Source organism: Balaenoptera ricei, chromosome 14 (assembly GCF_028023285.1).
Source record: "Balaenoptera ricei isolate mBalRic1 chromosome 14, mBalRic1.hap2, whole genome shotgun sequence".
NCBI classification, from domain to species: domain Eukaryota; kingdom Metazoa; phylum Chordata; class Mammalia; order Artiodactyla; family Balaenopteridae; genus Balaenoptera; species Balaenoptera ricei.
The window spans coordinates 69,956,273-69,982,760 of NC_082652.1; the positions used below are offsets into that span (position 1 = coordinate 69,956,273).

The 26,488-nt window shown below is 37.8% G+C and overlaps 1 protein-coding gene, 1 long non-coding RNA gene and 2 other non-coding genes across 6 annotated transcripts in view; 3 read left to right on the forward strand and 1 right to left on the reverse strand.

Annotated features, from left to right (window-relative positions):
- The window catches only part of ACAA2 (acetyl-CoA acyltransferase 2), a 42,040-nt gene extending 22,573 nt beyond the window's left edge, over positions 1-19,467 (reverse strand). The window contains exons 1-3 of one of the 3 annotated variants that reach the window (XM_059894729.1): positions 19,270-19,464; positions 11,291-11,457; positions 6,474-6,602 (exon numbers count right to left, since the gene is read on the reverse strand). In XM_059894729.1, the coding sequence (XP_059750712.1) occupies positions 6,474-6,602; positions 11,291-11,457; positions 19,270-19,318 (345 nt within the window). In that variant the 5' untranslated portion in view covers positions 19,319-19,464. Of the gene's footprint in view, positions 1-6,473; positions 6,603-11,290; positions 11,458-19,269 lie in introns of all 3 variants that reach the window. The other 2 variants (XM_059894730.1, XM_059894731.1) reach the window with 2 other exon arrangements.
- On the forward strand, positions 18,932-20,292 carry LOC132347844 (uncharacterized). Its single transcript, XR_009497302.1, has 2 exons — positions 18,932-19,036; positions 19,478-20,292. It is a non-coding gene; the product is annotated as an uncharacterized LOC132347844 (long non-coding RNA).
- On the forward strand, positions 19,987-20,127 carry LOC132348269 (small Cajal body-specific RNA 17). The gene has a single exon (XR_009497400.1). It is a non-coding gene; the product is annotated as a small Cajal body-specific RNA 17 (non-coding RNA).
- On the forward strand, positions 20,205-20,287 carry LOC132348324 (small Cajal body-specific RNA 18). Its single transcript, XR_009497442.1, has one exon. It is a non-coding gene; the product is annotated as a small Cajal body-specific RNA 18 (non-coding RNA).
- Positions 20,293-26,488: the final 6,196 nt, after the last annotated feature.

Consider the following 26,488-nt stretch of genomic DNA (forward strand, 5'->3'; position numbering starts at 1 on the left):
GGAAACTACTAGAGCTAATCAATGAATTTGGTAAAGCAGCAGGATACAAAGTTAATGTATAGAAATCTCTTGCATTCCTATACACTAACGACGAAAAATCTGATGGAGAAATTAAGGAAACACTCCCATTTACCACTGCAACAAAAAGAATAAAATACCTAGGAATAAACCTACCTAAGGAGATTACAGATCTGTATGCAGAAAACTATAAGACACTGATGAAAGAAATTAAAGATGATACCAACAGATGGAGAGATATACCATGTCCTTGGATTGGAAGAATCAACATTGTGAAAATGACTCTACTACCCAAAGCAATCTACAGATTCAGTGCAATCACACTACCCTATCACACTACCAATGGCATTTATCACAGAACTAGAACAAAAAATTTTAAAATTTGTATGGAAACACAGAAGACCCCGAATAGCCAAAGAAATCTTGAGAAAGAAAGATGGAGTTGGAGGAATCGGGCTCCCTGACTTCAGACTATACTACAAAGCTACAGTGATCAAGACAGTATGGTAGTGGCACAAAAACAGAAATGTAGATCAATGGAACAGGATAGAAATCTCAGAGATAAACCCACACACCTACGGTCACCTTACCTTTGATAAAGGAGGCAAGAATATACAATGGAGAAAAGACAGTCTCTTCAGTAAGTGGTGCTGGGAAAACTGGATAGCTTCATGTAAAAGAATGAAATTAGAACACTTCCTAACACCATACACAAAGATAAATCCAAAATGGATTAAAGACCTAAATGTAAGGCCAGACACTATAAAACTCTTAGAGGAAAACATAGGCAGAACACTCTATGACATAAATCACAGCAAGATCTTTTTTGACCCACCTCCCAGACAAATGGAAATAAAAACAAAAATAAACAAATGGGACCTAATGAAACTTAAAAGCTTTTGCACAGCAAAGGAAACCATAAACAAGATGAAAAGACAATCCTCAGAATGGGAGAAAATATTTGCAAATGAAGCAACTGACAAAGGATTAATCTCCAAAATATACAAGCAGCTCAATATCAAAAACACAAACAACCCAATCCAAAAATGGGCAGAAGACCTAAATAGACATTTCTCCAAAGAAGATATACAGAGAGCCAATAAACACATGAAAGGATGCTCAACATCACTAATCATTAGAGAAATGCAAATCAAAATCACAACGAGGTATCACCTCACACCACGCAGAATGGCCATCATCAAAATATCTACAAACAATAAATGCTGGAGAGGGTGTGGAGGTAAGGGAACCCTCTTGCAGTGTTGGTGGGAATGTTAATTGATACAGCCACTATGGAGAACAGTATGGAGGTTCCTTAAAAAGCTAAAAATAGAACTACCATGTGACCCAGCAATCCCACTACTGGGCATATACCTTGAGAAAACCATAATTCAAAAACAGACATGTACCACAATGTTCATTGCAGCATTATTTACGATAGCCAGGACATGGAAGCAACCTAAGTGTCCATCAACAGATGAATGGATAAAGATGTGGCACATATATACAATGGAATATGACTCAGCCATAAAAAGAAATGAAATTGAGTTATTTGTAGTGAGGTGGATGGACGTAGAGTCTGTCATACAGAGTGAAGTAAGTCAGAAAGAGAAAAACAAATACCATATGCTAACACATATATATGGAATCTAAAAAAAAACAAGGTTCTGATGAACCTAGGGACAAGACAGGAATAGAGACGCAGACCTAGAGAATGGACTTGAGGACCCAGGCAGGGGGAAGGGGAAGCTGGGATGAAGTGAGAGAGTAGCACTGACATGTATAGACTACCAAATGTAAAACAGATAGCTATTTGGAAGCAGCTGCATAGCAAAGGGAAGTCAGCTCAGTGCTTTGTGACCACTTAAGAGTGGTGGGATAGGGAGGGTGGGAGGGAGACACAAGAGGGAGGTGATATGGGGATATATGTATACATATAACTGATTTACTTTGTTATACAGCAGAAACTAACACAGTATTGTAAAGCAATTATACTCTAATAAAGATGTTAAAAAAAAAAAAGATCTACCTACTGGATATAATATTGCATAATTTTAAAATAACAGAAAACTCAAGACAGCAAGGCATAGTAGAACTAATGGTGGTAGGTTGCACTTAGATATTTTAAATAATATACATAAAGCATTGTAACATACAACCTGGCACATAAGAACTCATGAAATAAGTTCTTATTAATATTACATAAACTTATTATCTCACTTAATTATACTAACTAATGAAGTATGCATGCTTATATCAGTTACACTAAGTAGAAAACTAAGTCTCATGGCTTCTCTATTTTAAATTACTATCTTGAATACAACAAAATGGACTCCATCCCAAGAATGTGAATATAAAATCTTTTGTCCCATTATAGTAATGAAAATCACATAAGGTCTCAAAATTTATAGCTGTGATAAAATATAGACAGCAGCAAAGGAAAACTCTGTCTGATCTGTAATAATGTCAACCTCATTTAAGGAGGGATATAGTTCTCAATATATAAGCACCACTTTTATTCTCTATTATGCCATTCTCTTTTCTTATATACTTTTTCCCTCTCTTGTCTTACCAGTCCTGCCATCACATATATGATAATTGGTCAAGCAATTCATCTTTGCTATAAGCTTGGTGAAAAAGCAAAACATATGCGCTAAGTACGCTGAAGAAAGGGTAAAATTAATAACAACAAAAGCCTAAAAACATGATTTCCTTGGTGGAAAGTTGTTCAAGGTCAATTTCACACAAATTTTCTTTCCAACCACAAAGGAATCAAGAGTAATAATCATTATTAGTGGTGTTGTTTCCCAATATTTAGTAAGACAGTGTATAAAATCTAAGTGCCTTGAAGAAACCACCAGAAATTTAAGACTTAAGGGCTCAGGAATAATAGTATTAAAAGAAGTCAGAGCAATATTCTTCTTAGAGTCATAATAACATTAATGATGAAACTGCATTTAGCCTAGTCCCTTAGAAAATTTAGTAATAACAATATTCCTGTGTTTTAAAGGGAAGAATTTAGTAGTGTTAGGCAGAGGAGTAAAATCTTACCTTGAGGTTACAGAAACATTTAATCATCTTGATTCTCTCCTACTCTGCTATAATATATATTACATTAACTAGATTTATATTCCTATCTATTTTTAAGACATTTTCCACGTTTTGTTATATCAAAACAAGCAGACCATTCATTTATATGGATTCAGAATAGGACAATCCTAGTTATCATCCATAGCATTATGTTACTATATTTGACAATGATGGAAGATTGTGTATGTAGATTGCCTACACCTGTAATAAAAGTAGATTAGATTAATTTGTTCCTAATTCAAATTTGATTCCATTTGAACAAAATCCCAAGTCATATGGCTCAGAACAAAGTCTATATTTGACTTCCACAATTTAAAAAGACATTGACAAAATGAAAAGGAGTTGAGGAAATCCCCAAAGCTGTATATTTAGACCTAGTTCATTTTCACCAAGATCAAGATGTTATTTTACAGACCGAGTTAAAGAATGAGTTTTCACCAGGGGCCAGCTAATATTTATTTTCTCTAAGGACTAAAAGAGAAAAAATTGGAACCTGATTCATGATGATTCAGATTAGAAAAAATAGAAAATGTTTTGAAATTTCAGAGTTATTAACTATCACAATGAATATTATTGAGGCTGTGAATTTCCTTTGCATATGTTAAGATTGGCCTCCTTCTATCATCCGTGTGGGATAATATATGCAGCTTTAGCTGCCAAAAGTTGTGCAGTGAAAACAGCTACATTTAACGTTGTGGTGTGATAATACACACTATAGTTGAGGATTCTGCATGTACCTTTGCTTTTCTGTTAATAAAGTAGATTCAAATTTTATTTTTAGTGTGAAATAATTAGAGAGATTTATGGAGTCATCTATCCAACTCAGCTTGTTCTCTTTATTATAGAATGGGTTAAAAAGAAAGTTTAATCTTTAAAAAATATCCTCTAAGAATTCAAGATTTGCATGTATCTCGTTGTGGTGATCTGTAGCTTTTGTGTACCCGGCTGTCTACGGTTATAATTAAAAAAAAAAAAAAAAAAAAAGCAGTATACAGATGAACCTGAACCATAAATTATTTAACATATTGTAAAGTTTGTAAATGTATGTTTTAGGAATGTTCTGTATAAGTTCTCAAAGAAAATCAAAGGTGAACTCAGACAACTAGTTTTTGTACATTTACACGAAAAATAGCATGTTACACATTGCAGCTTTTCAATCACTCGTCTGCAGCTACACTCAACATGCTCCTGGATATTTCATTGCACTGGTTGTACATGTAGTTGCTGTTATTTTTACAACAGCCGTGCAGCACCCCAGAGGCTGAATTCAGGAAATGAAATTGAAGCTTATTGAAATTTGAGGAACGACTGTCCAGTAACATAGAGAAACAAGAAAATAAGTTGATTTTGCCCCTTATAAATGAACAAAATTGATTAGTAAATGAGCCAAGTTGTCCTTCAATTCTGTATCAAATGTCCAGTGCAAGTTCTGATTACTAAAATCTATGCAATTAAAATATTATAAACCCCTTGTTACATGGGTACGCTATCAAGACATTTACCTGAATGTTATTTCAACAATAAGCATAATTAACAATGTTATAGCTTTGAGGTTTTATGTAGACATTAAAAACGCCTATAATGAAAATTAAACAAAAACGAGGACTTTTTCAGTACCAATAATTAACCAAGTTTTTGCAAGTTAAAGATAAATGTACAATTTTAAATTAAATGGCAAACTAATATGGCTACTGATTCTCTTCCTCAAAGCTTAACCTGAGAGAGGTTCCAGAAACAAGAGAGGTTTATGAATCTTGTAACCTAACAGAAAAACTTTGATAACACAGTTATAAAATGAGTGTAACTGTGCTCTGATAAAACTTCATTTAGGGACACTTGCATTTAAATTTCATATAATTTTCATGTGTCATAAAATACTATTCTTCACTTAATTTTTTAATTATTTAAAACTGTAAAAAATATTCTTAACTTGTAGGCTGTAGAAGAGCAAGCAGCAGGCAAGATTTGCCAATGGGCTGTAATTTGCTGATCCCTAAGCCAAAAGGAAAAAGACCGGGTCTAAGGAGTCTTCCAAAAGTCATCAGCAATGACTGAAGAAGAAAGAATTAGAAAAAAGTTGAGATATGAAGTAAAAAATTATGTAATCTAAGTACCCAATTATTTATTTAAATATATATCTAAAATTCACACAGTGACCTTGTCTAGAGGTAGGAATTTAGGGTACTTTTATTATTTTTCTTCTCTATTTTTCTAAAATCCCCATAATGAACATGTTATGTTTTTATTATTAGAAAATAAATCACTTTAAATCTGGAGGGAAAAAAACCCCAAAAAACCCTCCAAGAGCCTGATGTTTAAAATGATTGCTAGGAAAATCAGGGTCACTACCTGATATATTGTTACAGAAATAAATTAACCTGAAAGTGATTTATTCATTACAATGTTTTATCTTTTATTTTGTAATAACATGAAGACTTTGACAACTTAGATTTTACTATATCCCTTTTCCTTATGCTCAAGGGAACAAATGTATTTGCCCAACTATCCCTTGAAGAGATTATGCTAGTTTGTACTTCTACCAACAGTATCATTCAGTTCCTCTGTAATAAAATACATTTCTTATCATCCTCTAAATTCTCCAACTCCCTTCCTCATCTTAGAGTCTTTATTCAGTGTTTCAAACTGCCTTGCCGGGCACTCTCACAGACCTGGGTTCAGATTCTTCCTCTACAACTTAGTAACCTTAATGCCTTTAATAATCAGTTTCCTTGCCTGTAAAATGGGAATAATAGTTCTTGCCTCATAGGACAGTTGTGAAGATTAAATGAGATACTGAATGTAAATCTATGTGCACAGTGTTTGGCACATAGGAAGCACTCAATAAGAATGACAGTCATGACTAGCTTTTTAAAACTTGTGATAAAATACACATAACATAAAATTTACCATTCTAACCAATTTTAAGTATACAGGTCATTAAGTACATTCACACTGTTATGCAACCAACCACCATCCATCTCCAGAAGTCTTTTTTCAATTTCCAAACTGAAACCCCATACCCATTAAACACTAACGCCCCATTCTCTCTTCCTCACCAGCCCCAACAATCCCCATTCTACTTTCTGTCTCTATGAATCTGACCACTCGAGGGACCTCATATAAGTGGACTCATACAGTATTTGTCCTTTTGTGACTGGCTTACTCCATTTAGCATAATGTTTTCAGGGTTCATTACTAGCTTTTAAGAAACTATTTTCTATGAATATTTTTCCAAGAAAAATTAAATATTGACCTCTCCTAATAAGTACTATAAAATTAAAAACCTACACTGTTATATGGAAGTGAGTCATTTCCTCTAATAACTATTAATATTTTCAGAGAATTAAATAAAATGTTGCCTATACCTGACATCCATTCACAATGGACTGGAAACCGGAGCCACAGAGCCTATTAACAGTGACAGCTGGGGTCTCTTTTGGGATTCCCACACGCAAACCAACATGTCTTGCCAAGTATATAGCATCTGAAGAAGTCTGGAACAGAGGGAAAAGAAAAAGAATTTCCTCTATATATCTAGGAATTAAGAAGAAGGACACAATACAGTAAAATGTTCACAATTTTTCAAAAATTATAAATTATATGGCTCTAAGGTAGGACACAATGCATACAGGTACAGCATATTTTATATAATACGTGTTAATGATTTGAATAAAAACTGTAATTTGGCCAACTCGTTTTTAAACAAAGTATGAGAAATCCTTATATTAAATCCTCAGTAGAACACAGAATTTCATAACAATTAGAACTGTTTAAAAATGGAATACTCTATCTCGAAGTAGTACGTTCTTTGACAGAGGCAGCATTAGAGGCTATGGTTCTCAACCTTGGCTGCACAGTGGAACAACCGAGGAAGCTTCATTAACACAGTGATGCTCAAGCTCCTAACCAAACCAATTAAACCAGAAAGGCTGGAGGGGGCCACAGGCATCAGTAGTTACTTTTAATAGCACCCAGGTGATTGTAATGTGTAACCAAGGCTGAGGCTGGCTGACCTAGGAAGGAGAGAGATGAACAATGGTCAGGAGAATAAGAGGTGGGACTAGACCACTGCTTCCCAAACTTTAAAATGCATACTGGGGCATCTTGTTAAAATGTAGGTTCTCAATAAGTAGGTCTAGAACTACCTGAGATTCTGCATTTCTAACCACTGCTCTGGTGAGGCCAATGCTGCTGGTCCAAGGACCACACTTTGAGTAAGAAGGGATGAAACGACTTCTTTTTCTTTTTAACAATAACAACAGCTTTTATTGTAGAGAGAGCTAAAGCAAATTTGATAAAATGTAAAGTTACAAGAATAGTACAATGAACACCCTAAAGTTACCTTGATGGACCAATTCTTTACGTTTTATCAAATTTGCTTTAGCTCTCTCTACAATAAAGGTACATTAGTGCCTTTAACACCAAGAACTTTAACACCTCTCAAAATAGGCAGGACATAAATATATAAGTTCAAAATATAGTCGATTCTTATTATGTGTAGATTCTATACTTGCAAATTCACCTACTTGCTAAAATTTATTTGTAACCCCCAAAATCAATACTGGCAGCACTTTTGTGGTCATTTGCAGACGTGCAGAGTGGAGAAAAATTTTAGCTGCCTGATATGCACGTTCCTAGCTAAGGATGAACAAGGGGACACTCTGCCTTCTTGCTTCAGCTCTCATCCTAGAACAGTGATCTTCCTGCAGCCTATTTAGTTTTATGCATTTTTGTGCTTCTTGTGGGTGATTTTGCTGTTTAAAATGGCCCCCAAGTATATAATGCTGAAGTCCTTGCTGTCCAGTATCCCTAAGAAGGCAGTGATGTGCCTCACAGAGAAAATATGTGTTAGATAAACTTCATTCAGGCATGAGTGATAGTGCTGTTGGCTGTGAGTTTAATGCTAATGAATCAACAATATATATTAAATACGAAACATATATAAAACAAGGTTATGTACTGATCAGTTAACAAAAATGTTGTGACCATAGGCTCACAGGAACCTCACCCTGTCATTTCCCCTGGGAGCAGTGGTTCAATAGTTGCTAATTCAGTGTACACGGCAACTATATAAAACATAACTACTGTGAATAATGAGAACTGACTACCATGAACAGTTGTGTGCCAATAAATTAGATAATTTAGGTGAAAAGGACAAGTGCCTAGAAAGACACAAACTACCGAAACCAACTCAAAGAAAAATAGACAATCTGAATAGACCTATAACAAGTGAAGACTGAATTAATTAGTAATCAAAACACTACTCACCAAAAAAGCCCAGACTGGCTTCATTACTGAATTCTACCAAACATTTAAAGGAGCATTAATACCAATTATTCACAAACTCTTCCTAAAAAATAGAAAAGGATCACTTCCCAACTCATCATGAAGCCAGAATTATCCTTATATCAAAACCAGACAAAGACATCACAAAAAAGTACAGATTAATATCTCTTATGAATATGGATATAAAAATCTCCAACAAAATACTAGCAAACAGAATTCAGCAATGTATAAAAAGAATTATATGCCATGACCAGTGTAAGGGTCATCCAGAAAGGTAAGGTTGTTTCATCACCTGAAAGTCAATTAATATATCACATTGTATCAACAGAATAAAAAACAAAAATCATATGATCATCTCAATTGACATAGAAAAAGCACTTGACAAAATCCAACACCTTTTCATGATAAAAACATTCAATAACCTAGGAAAAGAAGAGGACTTCCTCAACCTGATGAAGGGCATCTAGAAAAACCCATATAATCATACTTAATGGTGAAAGACTGGATGCTTTCCCCACAATATCAGGAACAAGACAGGGATATCCATTTTTTGTCTCTTTCATTCAACATCAGAGGTTCTAGACAGAGCAATTAAGCAAGAAAAATAAATACATAAATAAAAGAAATCCAGATTGGAAAGAAAGAAGCATAACTATCTGTACTCTCAGATGACATGATGTTATATATAAAAAATCCTAAGTAATCAACTAGAAAACCATTAGAAGTAATAAATGAGTTCTGCAAGGTTTCAGGATATAAGATTAATATATAGAAATCAATTGCATTTCTTTTTTTGAAAAATCAGCTGCATTTCTATACACTTTCAATGAACAATCTGAAAATGAAATAAGAAAACAATTCCATTCACAATAGCATCTAAAAGAACAAAATACTTAAAAATAAATTTAACAGAAGAAGTGTAAAACATATTCTGACAACTCTAAGACATTGTTGAAAAAATTAAAGAGGATTTATACAAGTGAAAAAACATGCCATGTTCATGGCAATACTCCTTCAATTGACCTACAGATTCAAAACAATCTCTATCAGAATCTTAGCTGACTTCTTTGTAGAAATGGGTAAACAGATTCTAAAATTATCAAACTGCAGGAGACCCAGAATAGCCAAAACAACTTTGAAAAGAATAACTAAGTAGGAGGACTCACATTTCTTGATTTCGAAACTTACAAAGAAGCAGTGATGATCAAGACAGTGTGGAACTGACATAAAAAGGATAGACATATAGATCAGTAGAAGAGAACTGGGAGTCCCAAAATAAAATCATGTGTCTATGGTCAACTGATTTTCAATAACAGTGCCAAGACCATCCAATGGGAGAAAGAATAGTCTTTTCAACAAATGGTGCTAGAACAACTGGATAGCCACATGCAGAAGAATGAATTTGGACCTGTACCTCAAAACACATATAAAAATTAAATCAAAATAAATCAAAGGCCTAAATGTAAGAGCTAAAACTATAAAACTTAGAAGAAAACATAGGGATAAGTCTTCATGGCCTTAGAATATGGAAATGGGTTCTTAGATAATGACACCAAAAGCCTGAGCAACAACAACTGAAACTGGGCTTCATCAAAATTTAAAATTTTCATACTCCAAAAGACATTATTAAGAAATGAAAATATAACAAAGTATAGAAAAATATTTACAAATCATGTATCTGTTAAGGGACTCATATCTAGGATATATAAAGAACACTTATGACTCAATAATAAAAAGACAAATAACCCAATTAAAAAACGAGAAAAGGATATGAATTAGACATTCTCCAAGAAGACATGGCAATGGCAACAAGCTAATGAAAAGATGTTCAACATCATCAGTCATCAGGGAAAGGCAAATTAAAACCACAATGAGATACTACTTCATATTCACTAGAATGGCTATAATAAAAAGACACACAATAACAAGTGTTGACAAGGATGTGGCAAAAGTGGAACCTTCATACACTGTAGGTATGAATGTAAAATGTTTCAGCTGCTTTGGAAAACAGTCTGAAAGTTTCTGAAACAATTAAATGTAGAGATACCATAGAGCCTAGCAATTACACTCATAGGTATACATCCAAGGGAAATAAAAACCTATGTCCATACACAAACTTGTACTTGATGTTCAAAGCAGCATTATTCACAAGGGACAACTGTGCACCTTTTTCTGAGCCTTATCCCAGCTCTAAGAGCTGAAAGCGCTCAGCGCAGGAGGTGGCAGTAGCCTCAAGTCTTCTCAGCCTGCCTCACCCTTCTCACTCTGTAACCACCTTCCTTAATGAGTCAGGAGAACAGTGATTAGGGCCCCAGTACTGTCAGTGGCAATGCACTCAATGTAGAGCCTCCGTCCCACCAGTGAGGTCTGGGAAGAGTAAGACAGTCCCCACTTCATGGCCACACTTTGAAGGAATATTCAGCTTTCAATTACTGCAAATGAATCATCTAGTTTGTACACCATACATAGCAAGGTAGAGGGTAAAGGAGCTTCTCGTTTCCCACAGAACACTGACCAAGCTCCTACTGTGTGTAAGAAATTATGGGAGATGTGTTGCATTGCTTGGGTTTGCTACTCTTAGTGGCACACAGAGAGAACCAATTTACTTCAAATAAGTCGAGGAAATTAATTTGCTATTTAAGAAGCAATAAAGTGTATCCCAAGTCCCAGATAGATCTCAGATAGATATATAGTTTCTGGATGTATGTTCTTTTGAATTATATATGTCCTTTTGAATTATATATGCCATTGCTTCTGGAGTCAGAGGACTCCTCAAATTATGAATACCTTCAACTATTATTAACTAGTACACCATTACAACACGTTAAAGGGATTATTTTTAGAAACTGATAAAAGAAAGCAATAGGAATGAATATGTCCCTTCAGCCCTGCTAACCTGCATGACATTGCCTACAACGACACTGTCAATAGTTTCAGGCGAGACTTTGCCAGCAGACAAGGCAGCCCTGGCAGCAGATTCAGCCAAGTCAGTAGCTGTGAAGTCTTTCAGAAGACCTCCATAAGCTCCAAAGGGTGTCCGCTTAGCAGCAACGATGAACACACCTATTGCAAGGAGGAGAGATTTATAAGCAACGACAGGTTAGTCAGTCTCCCTAACATGCTTTAAATAATTTCACTGCGAACCTTATTGTAAAGTACAATTTTCAATTAAATAACTACAAATCTTTGTCACATAATAATACACAGAATGGGCCACACTCAGAGAAGCAGTACTAAAAGTTATCATTTTGATCAATACCTACATGCTGGCACCAAGAACTGCACTGCAGGCTACGACGTAAATCCATTTCGGCTAGACGACATTCTTATAATCTGATGATTTGCAGTGCTAGAACATTTGTTTAAAACGAAATGCTTCTTCTATTTGCTGGAGTATATTGCCTAGTCATAGAATCAAAGAATCTCCCAACTAGAAGGTACCTTAAGGTTGTTTGAGGCCAACCACTCATCCTATAAGAACTTCCTCTAGAATATTCCTGACAAGAGGTCCTCTCTAACTTCTGCTAAAGAACTTTCAGTAAGAAGGCATGCTCCATTGTGTGAAGCGGTGTGCCCGTGAATAGGCAACATAAACTAACGATTTTTTTTCTCATACTGAGCTGGCTTGGCTTACCAAGTCTTCCATCTACCAATCGTAGTTCTATCCAAACGCATTCCAAACTCAGACAGATTATATAGTTTCTAGAACATATACTGCTTTGAATTTGTATTACATATGTCACTGCTTCTAGAGTCACAGGATGACAAATTACAAATTTCAAATAATGTGAACTATTATTTTTTACTCTTAGAATAAAATGAGCAAAACAGATGACCTTTATCATGGGTAGCCCCTCCAGTATCTGGAGTCAGCTAACCTGTAAAATTCCCCAGACGTAATGACTCTTTTCCCAAATACATAAAAAGCATTCTTTCAACATTTCTTTATTTAACATTAATTCTGGTTGTTTTTCTCTAAAGACACTCTCATTTGCTAATACCCTATTATAATGTGTCAGTTAGAATGTAACAAAGTTTCCTACATCTGACCTAACCACAAAGGATACAGAGGAATTATCTATACATCTATTATTGCAAAGACTACAAACTTGCAGTATCACTATTGGTTTGATTGGTGTCCCTGTACAGATAAATACAAATTGTCCCTTCCCAAGGCACTCTACTGCCACCTGCCAAAAAATATATATATATATGGTTAACAAATCTACAATGACTATGATATGAGTGGCACCCACTAGAGTTGCAAAATGCAAAGCCTGCGTACTGGGGAACAACATCGGTTACAGCAGCTTCATCACACTAACATTTATTAGGCACCTACTAAGTACTAGACATCTCATCACTTGTCATATAGTATCTAATCTTCCCAACAACTCTGCAAGGTAAATATTACAGTTAACATACAGGGGCACTTACTGTTAGATGGACTTCATGCTTGATGCTTTGTATACACTAACTAAATTTTCCCAAAGACAATCTGAGCACACATTTCCACATCTTGCCAAGAAACTACGGGACTTTTAACAATGAGTTTGTACCCAGATATTGACCTATAATTGAGACCATGCAAACATTATACCACTATTGTTATCTGGGTACAATTCTCCTGTTTATGTTAGAGATCTCTTTCCATGGAACAAACTAAATCTATCCTAAAAAAAATTCCAGCTTCTTCTTTCATTCCTACTTTGAGAAATTTACAGTCTAAAAGAATGTTAGGAGCAACATATATAACTATACTTTACAACAGATCCAATCAGTTCTTTACAGATAAAATATTCAGATACTTACAAAAGGCCATAAATGTTGGTTTGGTGCACTACAAATGTTTTCCTCTGAGATGGGTTATTCTGGGCCACTATGCCTTCCTGTAAACATCCTCTAATCCTCCTTGATTAATAGTCTCTGCCTATTTTTATACTGGTGTTTGCTTTATTTCATTTTTCTTTCCCTTTTGCTTGCCTTCTTCCTAATTTTGGTACAGTCCTGCTTCTGGTCATTGCCTAGTATGCTCCTATTTGACCAACTCTCCAGTAGACACTGACGATATATAAGAATGGCTTCCTCAAGTCCTTGGAGAATGAACAAAAGTAGGCAGATGTAGAGTAGGTATGGGAAAGGGGAATAGCACAGGGTGAGTGTCCAAGTTATTTATAACCTCTAACTTGAAGGCCAGCAGCCCACACTAAATAGAATGGCGAGAATTCAGAAACTCAAAGTCTTGCTGGCTTGAAGAATCAGAGAACTAAGTTTATGGCAATCGCAGCTACTGAAAACTGAGTGGGGGGGGGGGGGAATCTGTGAAAGAAAAGCAGCACAGTGCGGAGCCCAAATATCTGGCTGAATCCTTAATCATGAACCTGTGGGGACAACTACAACCACCTCAGCTAAGCCTAAATGAATTAGTTAGATTTGAGCTACTGCCCTCTACAGGGGAGACAGAGTGTGCAGTCTGAGTTCAGCCAAATTAACTACCTGCAAAAAAAGTTAACTAAATAATTGGTAAGTCAATACTTTTTGGAAAGTGCCAGAATCCAGTCTCTACAATGGTTCACCTGCACTGTCCACCACACAATCCAAAATTTATTCACATATGAAGAAAGAAGAAAATACAGGCATATCTCAAGAGATATTACAGGTTTGGTTCCAGACTACTGCAATTAAGCAAGTCGCACGAATTTTTTTGTCTTCCAGTGCCTATAAAAGTTATGCTTGTACTGTAGCCTGTTAAGTGTGCAATAACATTATGTCTAAAATATTGTGCATACTTTAATTTAAAAAATACTTTATTGCTGAAAAATACTAACCATCATCTGAGCCTTCAGTGAGTTGTAATCTTTTTGCTGATGGAGGGTTTGAAACATTGCGAGAATCACCAAAATGTAACACGGACACAAAGTGAGCAAACGTTGTAGGAAAAATGGCACCAATAAACTTGCTCAACTACAGGGTTGCCACAAACCTTCCATTTGTAAAAAACCGCAGTATTTGCAAAGTGCAATACAATGACGTATGCCTGTGTGACTCATTCTTGAGATAAAAGAAAATCAACAGCAACCAACCCCAAGATGACCCAGATGTTAGAATTAGCAGACAAGTATTTTAAAGCAGCTGTCTATCATAACTATGCTCAAGGATGTATAGAAAACTTTGTTCATAATAAAGGATAGGACATCTCCACAAAGAAAAAAAAAGCTTAAAAAAAAAGAACCAGAGTGAAAATTCTAAAACTGAAAAATATCTGAAATAAAATATACACCGAGTGGGTGTAAAAGCAGAATGGAAGTGAAAGGAGTAAGGTTCAGTGACCTTGAAAGAGATAAACAGACATTACCTGATCTGAAGAACAGAGGAAAAAGATGATTGGGGAAAACAAAACAAAACAAAAAACATGGGCAAAGTCTGACAAAGGAACAAAGGCAATTCAATGGAGAAAGGACAGTCTTTTCAATAAATGGTGCTGGAACAACTGGACATCCACATGCAAACAACAACAACAACAAAGTAGACAGACCTTACACCGTTCATAAAAATTAGCTCAAATTGGAACACAGACTTAAATAAAAAATTCAAAGACTATAAAACTCCTAGAAGATACCAAAAGAGAAAATCTAGACGACCTTTGGTTTGGCTTGGTGATAACTTTTTAGATACAACACTAAAAGCACAATCCATGAAAGAAAAATTTGGACTTTATTAAAATTGAAAACTTCTGCTCTTCAAAAGACATTACTAAAAGCACAAAAAGACAAGCCACGGACTGGGAGAAAATACTTGCAAAATACTTATCTGATAAAGGGCTGGTATCTAACATATACAAAGAGCTCTTCAAACTCAATAATAAGAAAACAAACAACCCAGTTAAAAATGCATAAAAAATGTGAACAGACACCTTACCAAAGATACTATACAAATGGCAAATAGTCATATGAAAAGATGTTTGACATCATGTTATTAGGTAACTGCAAATTAAACCAACAATGAGATACTATCCCACAACTATTAGAATGGCTAAAATCCAAAAACACTGGCCATACAAAACGTTGGTGAGGATGTGGACCAAAAGAAACCCACTGCTTCTGGGAATGCAACATGGTACAGCCACTTTGGAAGACAGTGTGGCAGTTGCTTCCAAAACTAAAACTAACCATACTCCACTCATATGATCTAGTAGTCACATTTCTTTGTATCTACCCCAGTGAGTTGAAAACTTAGGTCCACACAAAAACCTGCACACAAATGTTTATAGCGGCTTTATTCATAATTGTTAAAACTTGGAAGCAGCCAAGATGTTCTTCAGTAGGTGAACGGATAAACTGTGGTACACTCATACAATGGAATATTCTTCAGCACTAAAAAGAAATGTGGTATCAAGTCATGAAAAGACATGAAAGAAACTTAAATGCATATTGCTGGTGAAAGAAGCCAATCTGAAAAGGCTACACACTGTATGAGTCCAACTATATGACACCTAGAAATGGCAAAATTATGGAGACAGTAAAAAGACCAGCGGTTATCAGGGGTTGGGGGTGGTAGGGAAGGAAAAATGAATGGGTACAGCACAGGGAAATTTTAGGGCAGTGAAACTACTCTTTATGATACTATAATGGTAGATACATGTCATTATACGTTTGTCAAAACCTATAGAACTATACAACACAACAAATGAACCTTAATGTAAACTGTGGACTTTAGTTAAAGATAATATATCAGTATTGGTTCATCAATTGTAACAAATGTACCACATTAATGCTGTTAATAATAGGGGATAATGGAGTGAGGCGAGGAAGTATATGGGAATGCTCTGTACTTTCTGTTCAATTTTTCTATAAACCTAAAATATAAATTTACAGAGTCAAGCTCAGTAAACCCCAACGTGAATAAATGCAAATTACATGCACACACTCACTCATCTTGGGACATCACTGTCAAACTTCTCAAAACAAAAGACAAAATCTCCAAAGCCAGAAAAAATGATATACTGCATACATGAAAATGATTCGAACTGAACATTGACTTTTCAGAAACAATGAAGGCACATTTCATTTGCTTCTCCATAAATTTCCTGTCATGAGTTTTTTCCTTGTATTTCATAATCTAAGAAAGCATTTTTGTGTGGGAAGTGCGTATGGTGAAATATGAGAAATCTACAAAAGAGTGTGCGTGTGTGAAAATGAAAATAAAAGCAAGAACTTCCCCTTTCCTTACATCACATCTGCTTACTTGCAGCTCCCAGGCTGTAAAGGTTAGCATGAGCAAGGCTAAAACTGAACTAATACAATTATTTTGAAGGGGGAAAAAGCTATTAAGTGTATTTTTAAAAATAATCTGGCATGTGCAGGTACAAAGACTAGACAATCTAAAGGATTTTTTCCTGTAATTTCATAAACTGGATACCATGGCAATAATTATTTGATCTGATGTCGATTTTATGTGGAAGTTGAAAGGTCTAAAACTTAACCATCGTTAACACCCAGCTAAGATCTTGTGTATTTTAAAAGGCTCTGAAAATTCAGAGGTTAAAGATTTTTACTGAAAGACAATGAAAAGACATATTAATCCAGAGCACAGTGAGTCAGAAACGCCAGGAAAGGGTCTGGCAATGTGGCAGATGTGACCACAGAGGAAAAATAACACTAGAAGAGAAAGAGGAGTTCTGCCTTCCTTTTCACTACATTGTTAGGCAAATATTTACTCATTTAATTACAGCAACTGCAGACAGCAACCAAAGCTAACAAGGAAAACTGCTGCTTCTGTATCCACTTCAGTTTCAGGATTAATCTGGCAGCTCCCTGACCCCCGCCCCCACCTGCCCACCTCACCTGCCTTGAAGGGTTGCACAAACATTCCCAGCAAAGCTAAGGAGCAGTTAAGAGAGTTAACATTTGTTGAGTGCAACCCTTCTACCAAGCCCTGGGATTGGTGCTAATAAAAACCCGGGGTATTGGTTCTACAGAAATCTGATAAATTAATGACAATCTTTACCAAAGTCAATTATATGCTGCCATTCAAATGTGTCCTTTTCCCCACAAGAATCAGTTGCACGTTCTCTCTTACCCACTAGTCCTGCAAGCACCTAGTATGCTACTTGAGAGAAGTACGTATCTGTAATGTATTCTAACTAACCAATAACAATCAAGACACTAACTATCATTAGAGACAAGCCATTCTACCTTTCTGGACAGCAGTAAAACAGGGAAACATTCCCTGTAAAACAGTTTACAGTTTCCCTGTAAAACAGGGAAATGGATAAAAATACAATCACTAACTTTAACACCATGGTGAATGGTGTCCCAAATTTATAAACTTCATACTCCCCTAATGCAGGTGTTGATGTACATTCTTTCCCCTTACTGGGTTCATAGTTTTCATCAAACTTTCAAAGGGGTCTGTGTTAAAATAAAGTGGTCAGAACCACTGATAAATTCTTATACAGAGAAACCAATAAAAATATAATTTCCTTTTAAAGAAGACAGCTCATGACCATGCAGCTTTTAAATAATTTGAGTTTTCTGAATACCTCATCTAAAAAAAAAATCAATATGCTGCTTTATTAAATTCAGAATTGGAAAGAGCACTGACAAATTAAATTAAATCCTCTTGTCTCAGAATACCTATTTCTCACTTGAACTGTTCACATGTCATTTTGGCTCTTCTGAGCTCCAGATCCCCCTAACCAACTGCCTACCTGATATCTGCACTTGAGCACCTCAATATTCTCTTACAAATCTATCCCTTCCCCAGTTTTCCTCACTCCATAAGGAGTATCATCATGAACACAATTCCTCAAACCAGAAACCTGGTCATTCTTGACATTTCCTTCTCATTGACCTGCCACATCCAACCTATCACCAACTTCTGTCAATTCCAACTCCAAATCTATCTCAAATCATTCCTCCCCCTTTTCCCCAATTCCACTGCCCCCCACTTGAGTCAAAACCATCATTTGATGTTGCCTGGACCTTTGCAATAGATTCTTAAATGCTCTTAAATTCTCCTCCTTGCTACATAGGCAGCCTCATAGCCCTGAGGAAATGGGGGCAGATTGGATATCAGATCCTGTTATTCTACTTTAAGGTAGGAGATTGCCTTCTTTTGAATTTAGAATAAAACCCCGCCTCCTTCACAGAGCCCACAGGGCCCTGCACCACCAGAATGTTGGTTCTTAGATAGATCCTGCCAAGTGTTTTTCTGCCCGGGGCCTTGATATATAACGTGTTCCATCTGAAGGTTCTTCAAAGGACACAGAAAGTAAGGATGAGCTTTCATCCTTATTCCACTGACTGCGACCACTTGTTATGAAAAGGGAGTTTACATATATTTTTGTAAGTTAATAACTGTAGAATTTATGTACTCAATGACTGCACTCTTCTGGAGTCACTCGAAAGAATAGAAGGGAAAGGGATTAAGGAAAGTTCTCCAACAGATCGCCACCAAGCACTGTGGGGGAACAGAGATCCCCTGCCGACTCCAAGACAACATTCCTTCCTTCCCCCAAGCCCCGCCCACACTCTGACCAAGTCCGAGGCCGCCGGGCTCATGGGAGAGGCACCCCTCCGCCCCAGGCCGCCTCGTGCGTATGGCGCCGCCCCAGTCTTCCAAACAGCTAACCTCCAACTAGGTGAGTCACTACCGCGCAAAGGCAAATGACCTTCAAGGTCAGAAGCAAGCAAACCGTGGTCTCAACTCTCAGCTGTAAGTTGCAGGGAGATCACTGTCGCTAGTGCCTGACAAGTATGTTTTCTCCTGAACCCAAACAGTGCTTTCGGGTTGGGGTTTTATCAAGTCCCCTTTACCGCCTAGGAGGCCTCGACTCCCCGCCGAGACCGGGCCCTTCCGCACCCCCCCACCAACCAGGGGCGAGAGAGGCGAGGCTGCAGGGGTCACCTCGGAGCAGGGCCATGGCGGCGGACGGCAGCGCAGGGGTCCTCCTCCGCGACGCTGACGTACCGCCCCGGGCACCCGGACTTTAAGCGCGAGGGGCGGCGCCAGCGTGGCCTCGGCCGCGCCTTTCTACCTACTTCGCGCGGCCGGGCCAGGGCTCTCTCTCTTGTTTTGGCAGGATGCGGCCCTCTGCGCCACCCCGTGGGAACCAAGGGTACCAAAACCTCCCGGGGAGACCGGCCTTGGACAAGAGAACGTTCCTCGCAAGCGGATTTTTTCCCTCATATCGTTGTTTTTAAAGACTTTGTCTCCCAATCAAGAGAATGATTTGACTCTACTCTGTCCATCCTATCCCCGGCCTCTATACGCCCCGCTACCCCCAACAGGTAATTAACGTGCCTCTTCATCCTCACTCCTGAATTTTCTTAAACGTGTGACCAGGCGACCGAAAAGTGTGGAACTGGTTTGAAGGAGGTGGGCTGCGGGCGGGCGCTGCCGGCGGACCGGAAGTCGAGTGGGGGAGGCTCCGGAAGACGGCGGGAGGGGATTGGCTGAGCGACTCCCGCAGGCTGGGGAGAGCGGCTGCGCAGACCAGGGGCAGAGTCCTAGACTGCGGGGCCGGCGAAGGGGACAGGCCTGGGGAGGTTGGCAGGGGAGGAGTGTAGCGAGTAGCGTAGGGCAGGGGCGCCCCCGGGTCCACGGTGCAGCTCCGGATGAAGCCGCAGTATTTTCCTTATATGATCGGGCCCCATGGCTGGCGGCGCCGCTGGCGGAGCCTGAGAGGATTATGAAAACTTGTCAGGCGAAATGGGGCCAGGGAACCGGGGGCTGGGAGATTAGGGTGAGCCGGTTAGGCTACGGATGAGGGAGGTTAGGGATGCCTCTGCCGCTGTAACTGTGAGCCCTGGTCGATGATGACGTGACCACTGCGCAATCTGAGTTCTGGGAACCAGGTGATAGAGTGTGTGCTGAGAACGGACTGAGACCGGGCGAGCAGGAGGCGACCCGGGCAGAGAAGGGGCAGATCCCCAGCGCCAGGGCTCGGAGGCTGGCCAGGCTGCCTCGGGCTTGATTCGCGTGGTCGGTGTGGTGTGCTCCAAGGACAAAGAACGAGATAAACTAAAAGGGCCAACATCCCCGGAACAGAGAGTTACCAGACCCTTATCACTCTGTCATGCAGCAACCATTGCAACATCTCTGAGCTTTCCCAAGCAGCATGCCTTGCTCCTTTTCCATACCATATACAGAAAGGTATTCCTCCCACTGGAAACATGCAGATCCTACCCAATCAGCGGGTGACTCAGAAGTCCCTTTGTTCTCTGGCTATAAAAACAGACAAGCAGGGTATATGCCCAGTAGTGGGATTGCTGGCTCGGATCAGCTCGGTGCTTTGTGACCACCTAGAGAGGTGGGATAGGGAGGGTGGGAGGGAGGGAGACGCAAGAGGGAAGAGATATGGGGATATATGTATATGTATAACTGATTCACTTTGTTACAAAGCAGAAACTAACACACCCTTGTAAAGCAGTTATACTCCAATAAAGATGTTAAAACAAACAAACAAACAAACCAGACAAGCAACCCACGCTCAGGGTCGGCTTTCCCTGCCTACCAGGAAGTCGGCCAGCTGTTCTTGCAGCGACCCTTCTCTTTAATAAACTCTATCTTCCTTACATTCGGCCTTGTGTCTGGAAATTCTTTTCCAACCCGCGCTCGGACCACACAGTAGGGAAGGGGTGGTGGGAGGCACTGAGGTGTTCTGTGAGCTGTCAGGCAATGCCCGCTCTAGAATCCTGCTTTTCAAATGCCTTCGTGGCCCTCTCACATTGTGTATGTTTGTTTGTTTACTTTTATTTATTTATTTATTTTATTTATTTATTTATGTCTGCGTTGGGTCTTCGTTGCTGTGCGCGGGCTTTTTCTCTAGTTGCGGCGAGCAGGGGCTACTCTTCGTTGCGGTGCACGGGCTTCTCACTGCGGTGGCTTCTCTTGTTGCGGAGCACAGGTTCTAGGCGTGCGGGCTTCAGTAGTTGCGGCACACGGGCTCAGTAGTTGTGGCTCACAGGCTCTAGAGCACAGGCTCAGTAGTTGTGGTGCACGGGCTTAGTTGCTCCGCAACATGTGGGATCTTCCCGGACCAGGGCTCGAACCCATGTCCCCTGCATTGGCAGGTGGATTCTTAACCGCTGCGCCACCAGGGAAGTCCCTATTTGTTTGTTTTATAGTCCAGTTTTTATTATGAAAACTTTCGAACATACAGGAAAGTGGAAAGACTTCTACAGTGAACACCCATATATTCACCACTTGTATTCTACAGTTGTTAACATTTTGCCATATTTGTTGTATCACGTCCCTCCATCTGTTCTTCCATCTTTTTTTTTTTTTTTTTTTTTTTAAATGAAGATCACCCAGAAATACTATGGCTCATGTTAGGAGGTCAGTATTTGTTTACAATTCTTTTAAGGCAAAATTTCCATGGGGTCAAATGTACAAATCTTAAATTGGATGACTGTCACAAGTGCATACACTCTTTTAACCCAAACTACTCTCAGCTTTCAAAATATAATTTAGAACATGTCCGTCATTACAGAAAATTCCTTCATTTCCCTTTTGTTCTCCCAGTTATCCACTGTTCCCTTTTACTCACCATCTATTGTAATTTGACCCTCTGGTTTATTCCTTTTCTTTCTTCTGTTGCTTTGATTTGAGCAAATCCAGGAAATTGACAGTCATCAATTCAATACATGAGTTCCAAGGCTATTAACTTTAAAAAATATGTATACTCCTTTTTCACAAGAAGTGTATATAGTCAGTGGAATTTGGACTTTGAATAAATCAAAGCTTCCCACATACCCAATGATTTTTTTTCACCTTCATATTCTGGATGATGAGCAAAGAACATAGTAAAATAAAAGCTACCATCTATGAGCACTGTGTGCCCACCATGCACCAGGCACTTATGTATGCTGTTTATAGTTCATATACTCAGGCAATATGATAATTGTTATATAAAACAGAATAACATACAATTCATATAACATCAGACAAACCCAAATTAAGGAACATTTTGCAACCCCATGAAATAGGTAAGAGTTTTTCCTTTCTTATTTTATAAATGAGGAAGCTTAGACCCAGAGAAACCAAAGAATTTGCCAAGGCCTCAAATCTAGATTTGCTGAATTATAGGTTTGAACTCTTGGTTCTCAGAAGCCCAAGGCCCATGTTGTTTGTCCAGGGCTTATGGCATGTGGAACATAGAAGCGGAGGTAGAAAAAGAGACAGGTATCATTAACTAAGGTATATGTTATAGAAAACAGGAAAGGAGGTGAATGTTAAGTTAATCTTCCTCGGTGGAAGAAATAAAGTAGTTGAAACCTTGGTAAAAGTAACATACTTACATATGGTGGCTTGGATTAGAAAATTTACATGCTTTTTTTGGCAGGGGAAGGATCTGGGGGTATGAGGTAAAGTGTGGTTTCAGGTAGGTGGAGAAGTGAGGCAATGTGTCACTACTAGATGCTCAGCCTTTCTCAACCATGGCTCCTACAGGAAATGATTTGAATGATTATTTTCTTAATTCTTCCAAGGATGGTACAGAGCTAGTACCATTAGAGCATTAGAAATTGATTTATGTTTGAAAGCTAGTAACATAATAAAATTGAAACCAAAATGGAATTCATTAGGTGAGCCAAAACCAACACATTTTATCTCAAGCTGACACTCAATAAACTTAAGCCAGTCAAATGTGTGTTTTGTAATGAAGAAAATAAAAATCAGAAAACATGCAGTGAATTATGCATAAGTGTGAGATACAGTGGTGGAGGAAATAAACAGATCTTTAAAAGTTATGGGTTTAAAAAAAAAAAAAAGTTATGGGTTTTTCCATTAAAACTTTCTAATAGTCCAAATGCAGAGTTATTGCATTTGGTCTGTAGAACTATTGATAAGGGTATTAGTGTTCTTCAATAAGAGAAAAAGGCAGGTTCTATTCAATTTGCCCCCCATATATTTATTAAGAAAAGTTAAGATACCATCACTCTTAAGTATCACAGTTTCCCACTCAATACCTTACAGATCACCAGCAGTAAGTCTTTCCAAATTTCCTAAGTTTTTTGTAATTAAAAATGTCATGAAAATGGATGGATTTTGAAAACCATTGGGTAAAAGTTTTACATATATAAAAAACATGTAAATCTATGTAAAGATATTTACATAATCTCAAAGTATCATGAAGAGGAAAAGTTATCCGTACGCTAGAGAAATCTTGTATTACCTTGACCAAGTGACCAAGCTTAACATTACCATTAATGGGACAAACTGACATCATGCACCCTCTGGATACACTGAGGACACAACTTCACTTATGTAGGATTTCTCCAAAAAAAGTCTGACTTGAATCTAATCATAAGGAAACAATCAGACAAATCCAGATTGAGGGACATTCTGCAAAATAACTGACCTGAACTCTTAAAAAAATGTCAATGTTGTGAAAAACAAAAAAGGCCGGGAATAGCATTAGATTAGAGGAGATATGTGACATTTGAATGTAACATGGGATCTTTAATTGGAAACTGGATTTAAAAACAACAACTCTAAAGAACAGAATTGGGACAGTTGGGGGAACTTTCTATAAATTGCATGAGACGGTAGCACTGACATTACTTTTCCTGATTATGTTAATTATATTGTAGATATGGCAGAGATTGTCCTTTGTTCTTAGGAGGTACACACTGAAATATTTAGAGGTGAAGAGTCATGATGCTGCAACTAATTACCAAATGACTCAAAAAATGCATACAAATACACTGGCAGAGAAAGAGAGATAGCAGATACGGCAAAGTATTACCAATTAGGGAACCTAAAGGTAGAGTATACGGTTGTTCATTGCTCTATTTTGACAACTCTTCAGTAGTTATTTAACTTTTCAAAATAAAAATTGGGAGGAAAAGTATCTTTCAATAAAGATGCAAAATTACCAGAAATAAATTATAATTAGTTCTTTTCATGTTTAACCATATATAACCAAGTATATATTGTATAACACTAAATATCTATATCAAAATTAGTTATTTTATAATTCTTAAAATCTAGACATGGGCCCTCATGAGATGTAAATGTTCTAAGACATTTAGCTCTCAGTATTTTTAGAAATGCCCTGTTATCATTTCTTTCTGTAATTATTTTTTTTGAAAAAAAAAGAGTAGATCAGCGTTAAGACTGGAAATCAATGAATCTATTGTAAATCTGTAAATTCTAATGTTAAGATTTCATTAGGATTTCAGAAATAACCAGCCTCAGCCCTATCTTCTACATTTTGTGGATAATTTTCCTGTGCTTAAACTTCCTATAATACTCAAAATTAATGGCTTTAGAAGTTTCAGTAACTTCTAAATGCAGCAATGGCTTTAGAAGTTTCAGTAACAGAAACTGGGAAAATTGGTGGAGTTGGTAGGGGCTAGGACAATGTTAACAAATGAGTAGAGTTTTCCCTCTGTATCTTAGGGAATGGTTACAGGAGGATACCAAAATCAAGTCCCTTATCTAAAATGACATGGTATTTGGATATAACCTACACACATTCTCCTTTAAGCAATCTCTGGATTATAGTACCTTATACAATGTAAATTCTATGTAAATAGTTGCTGGTGCATGGAAGATTCAAGTTTTGCTTTTGGAACTTTCTGGAAAAAAATTTTTTTTCACATATTTTTGATTTGCAGTTGATTGCATCCATGGACACAGAACCCAAGGATACAGAGGGCCTTGAATTTGAGTAAATGAGACAAGTGAGTTTGCTAATATTGAGTAGTTGGGCAAGTTACGTATGTGCTCATTGTTAATCTAACTGCTTTGGTGATAACTTCAAATTTTGTTAATTAAGAAGCAGTTATTACCTTGGATGTGGTTTTGTCCTTATAACAAATACCTACTCTACAGAGAGTTCGAGTTGCCAAATAAGAACAGCAGAAATGAAATGTAGACAGAAAATAACACAGACACTGATTTGCTGAACTTATTTTAAGTTTACCCCAGGTCTAGGTGTGTTCCAAATAGCTTAAGATATTGTCACAAACCTAAGTGAAGGATATATACAGTTGACCCTTGAACGGCATGAGTTTGAGCTGCATGGGTTCATTTATACACAGATGTTTTTCAATAGTAAATACTACTGTATTACATGAGCAGAGGTTGGTTGGAACCTCCCATATGGAGGAACTGAGCATATGGAGGGCTGTCTATAAATTGTATACAGACTTTTGACTGTATGGAGGGTGGGCTCTCCTACCCCCCCATTCAAGGGTCAAGTGTATTTGTCTTTGTTCCTCTACCTGTTGGAAGGTTATTTGCAGTGTCTATATCCTTACCAAGCCTTAGAATTTTATTTAGTAATACAGGCATACCTCATTTTATTCTGCTTCACTTTATTGCATTTTTTTGGTTTTGTTTTGGTTTGTTTTTAATTGAGTCTGTGGCAACCCTACTTGGAGCAAGTCTACTGGTGCCATTTTTCCAACAGCATTCACTCACTTTGTGTCTCTGCATCACATTTTGGCAATTCTTACAATACTTCACATTTTTTCGTGATTATTATATTTGTTATGGTGATCTGTGATCAGTGATCTTTGCTGGTACTACTGTAATTGTTTTGGGGTGCCACAAACCGCGCCTATATCAGATGGCAAACTTAATCGATTATGTTGTGTGTGTTCTGACTGCTCCACTGGCTGGCTGTTCCCCTGTCTCTCTCCCTCTCCTCAGGTCTCCCTATTCCCTGAGACACAGCAGTATTGAAATTAGGCTAATTCATAACCCTGCAGTGGCCTCTTAAGTGCTCAAGTGAAAGGAAGAGTCACACATCTCTCACATTATATCAAACGCTAGAAATGATGAAACTTAGTGAGGAAGGCATGTGGAAAGCCAAGACAGGCTGAAAGCTAGGCCTTTTGCAAACATTTAGCCAAGTTGTGAATGAAAAGGAAAAGTTCTTGAAGGAAATTGAAAGTGGTACTCCAGTGAACACACAATGATAAGAAAGCAAAACAGCCTATCGCTGATACAGAAGTTTTCATGGTCTGGATAGAAGATCAAGCCCGTCACAACATTCCCTTAAGCCAAAACCTGGTCCAGAGCAAGGCCCTAACTCTCTTCAATTCTGTGAAGGCTGAGAGAGGCGAGGAAGCTGCAGAAG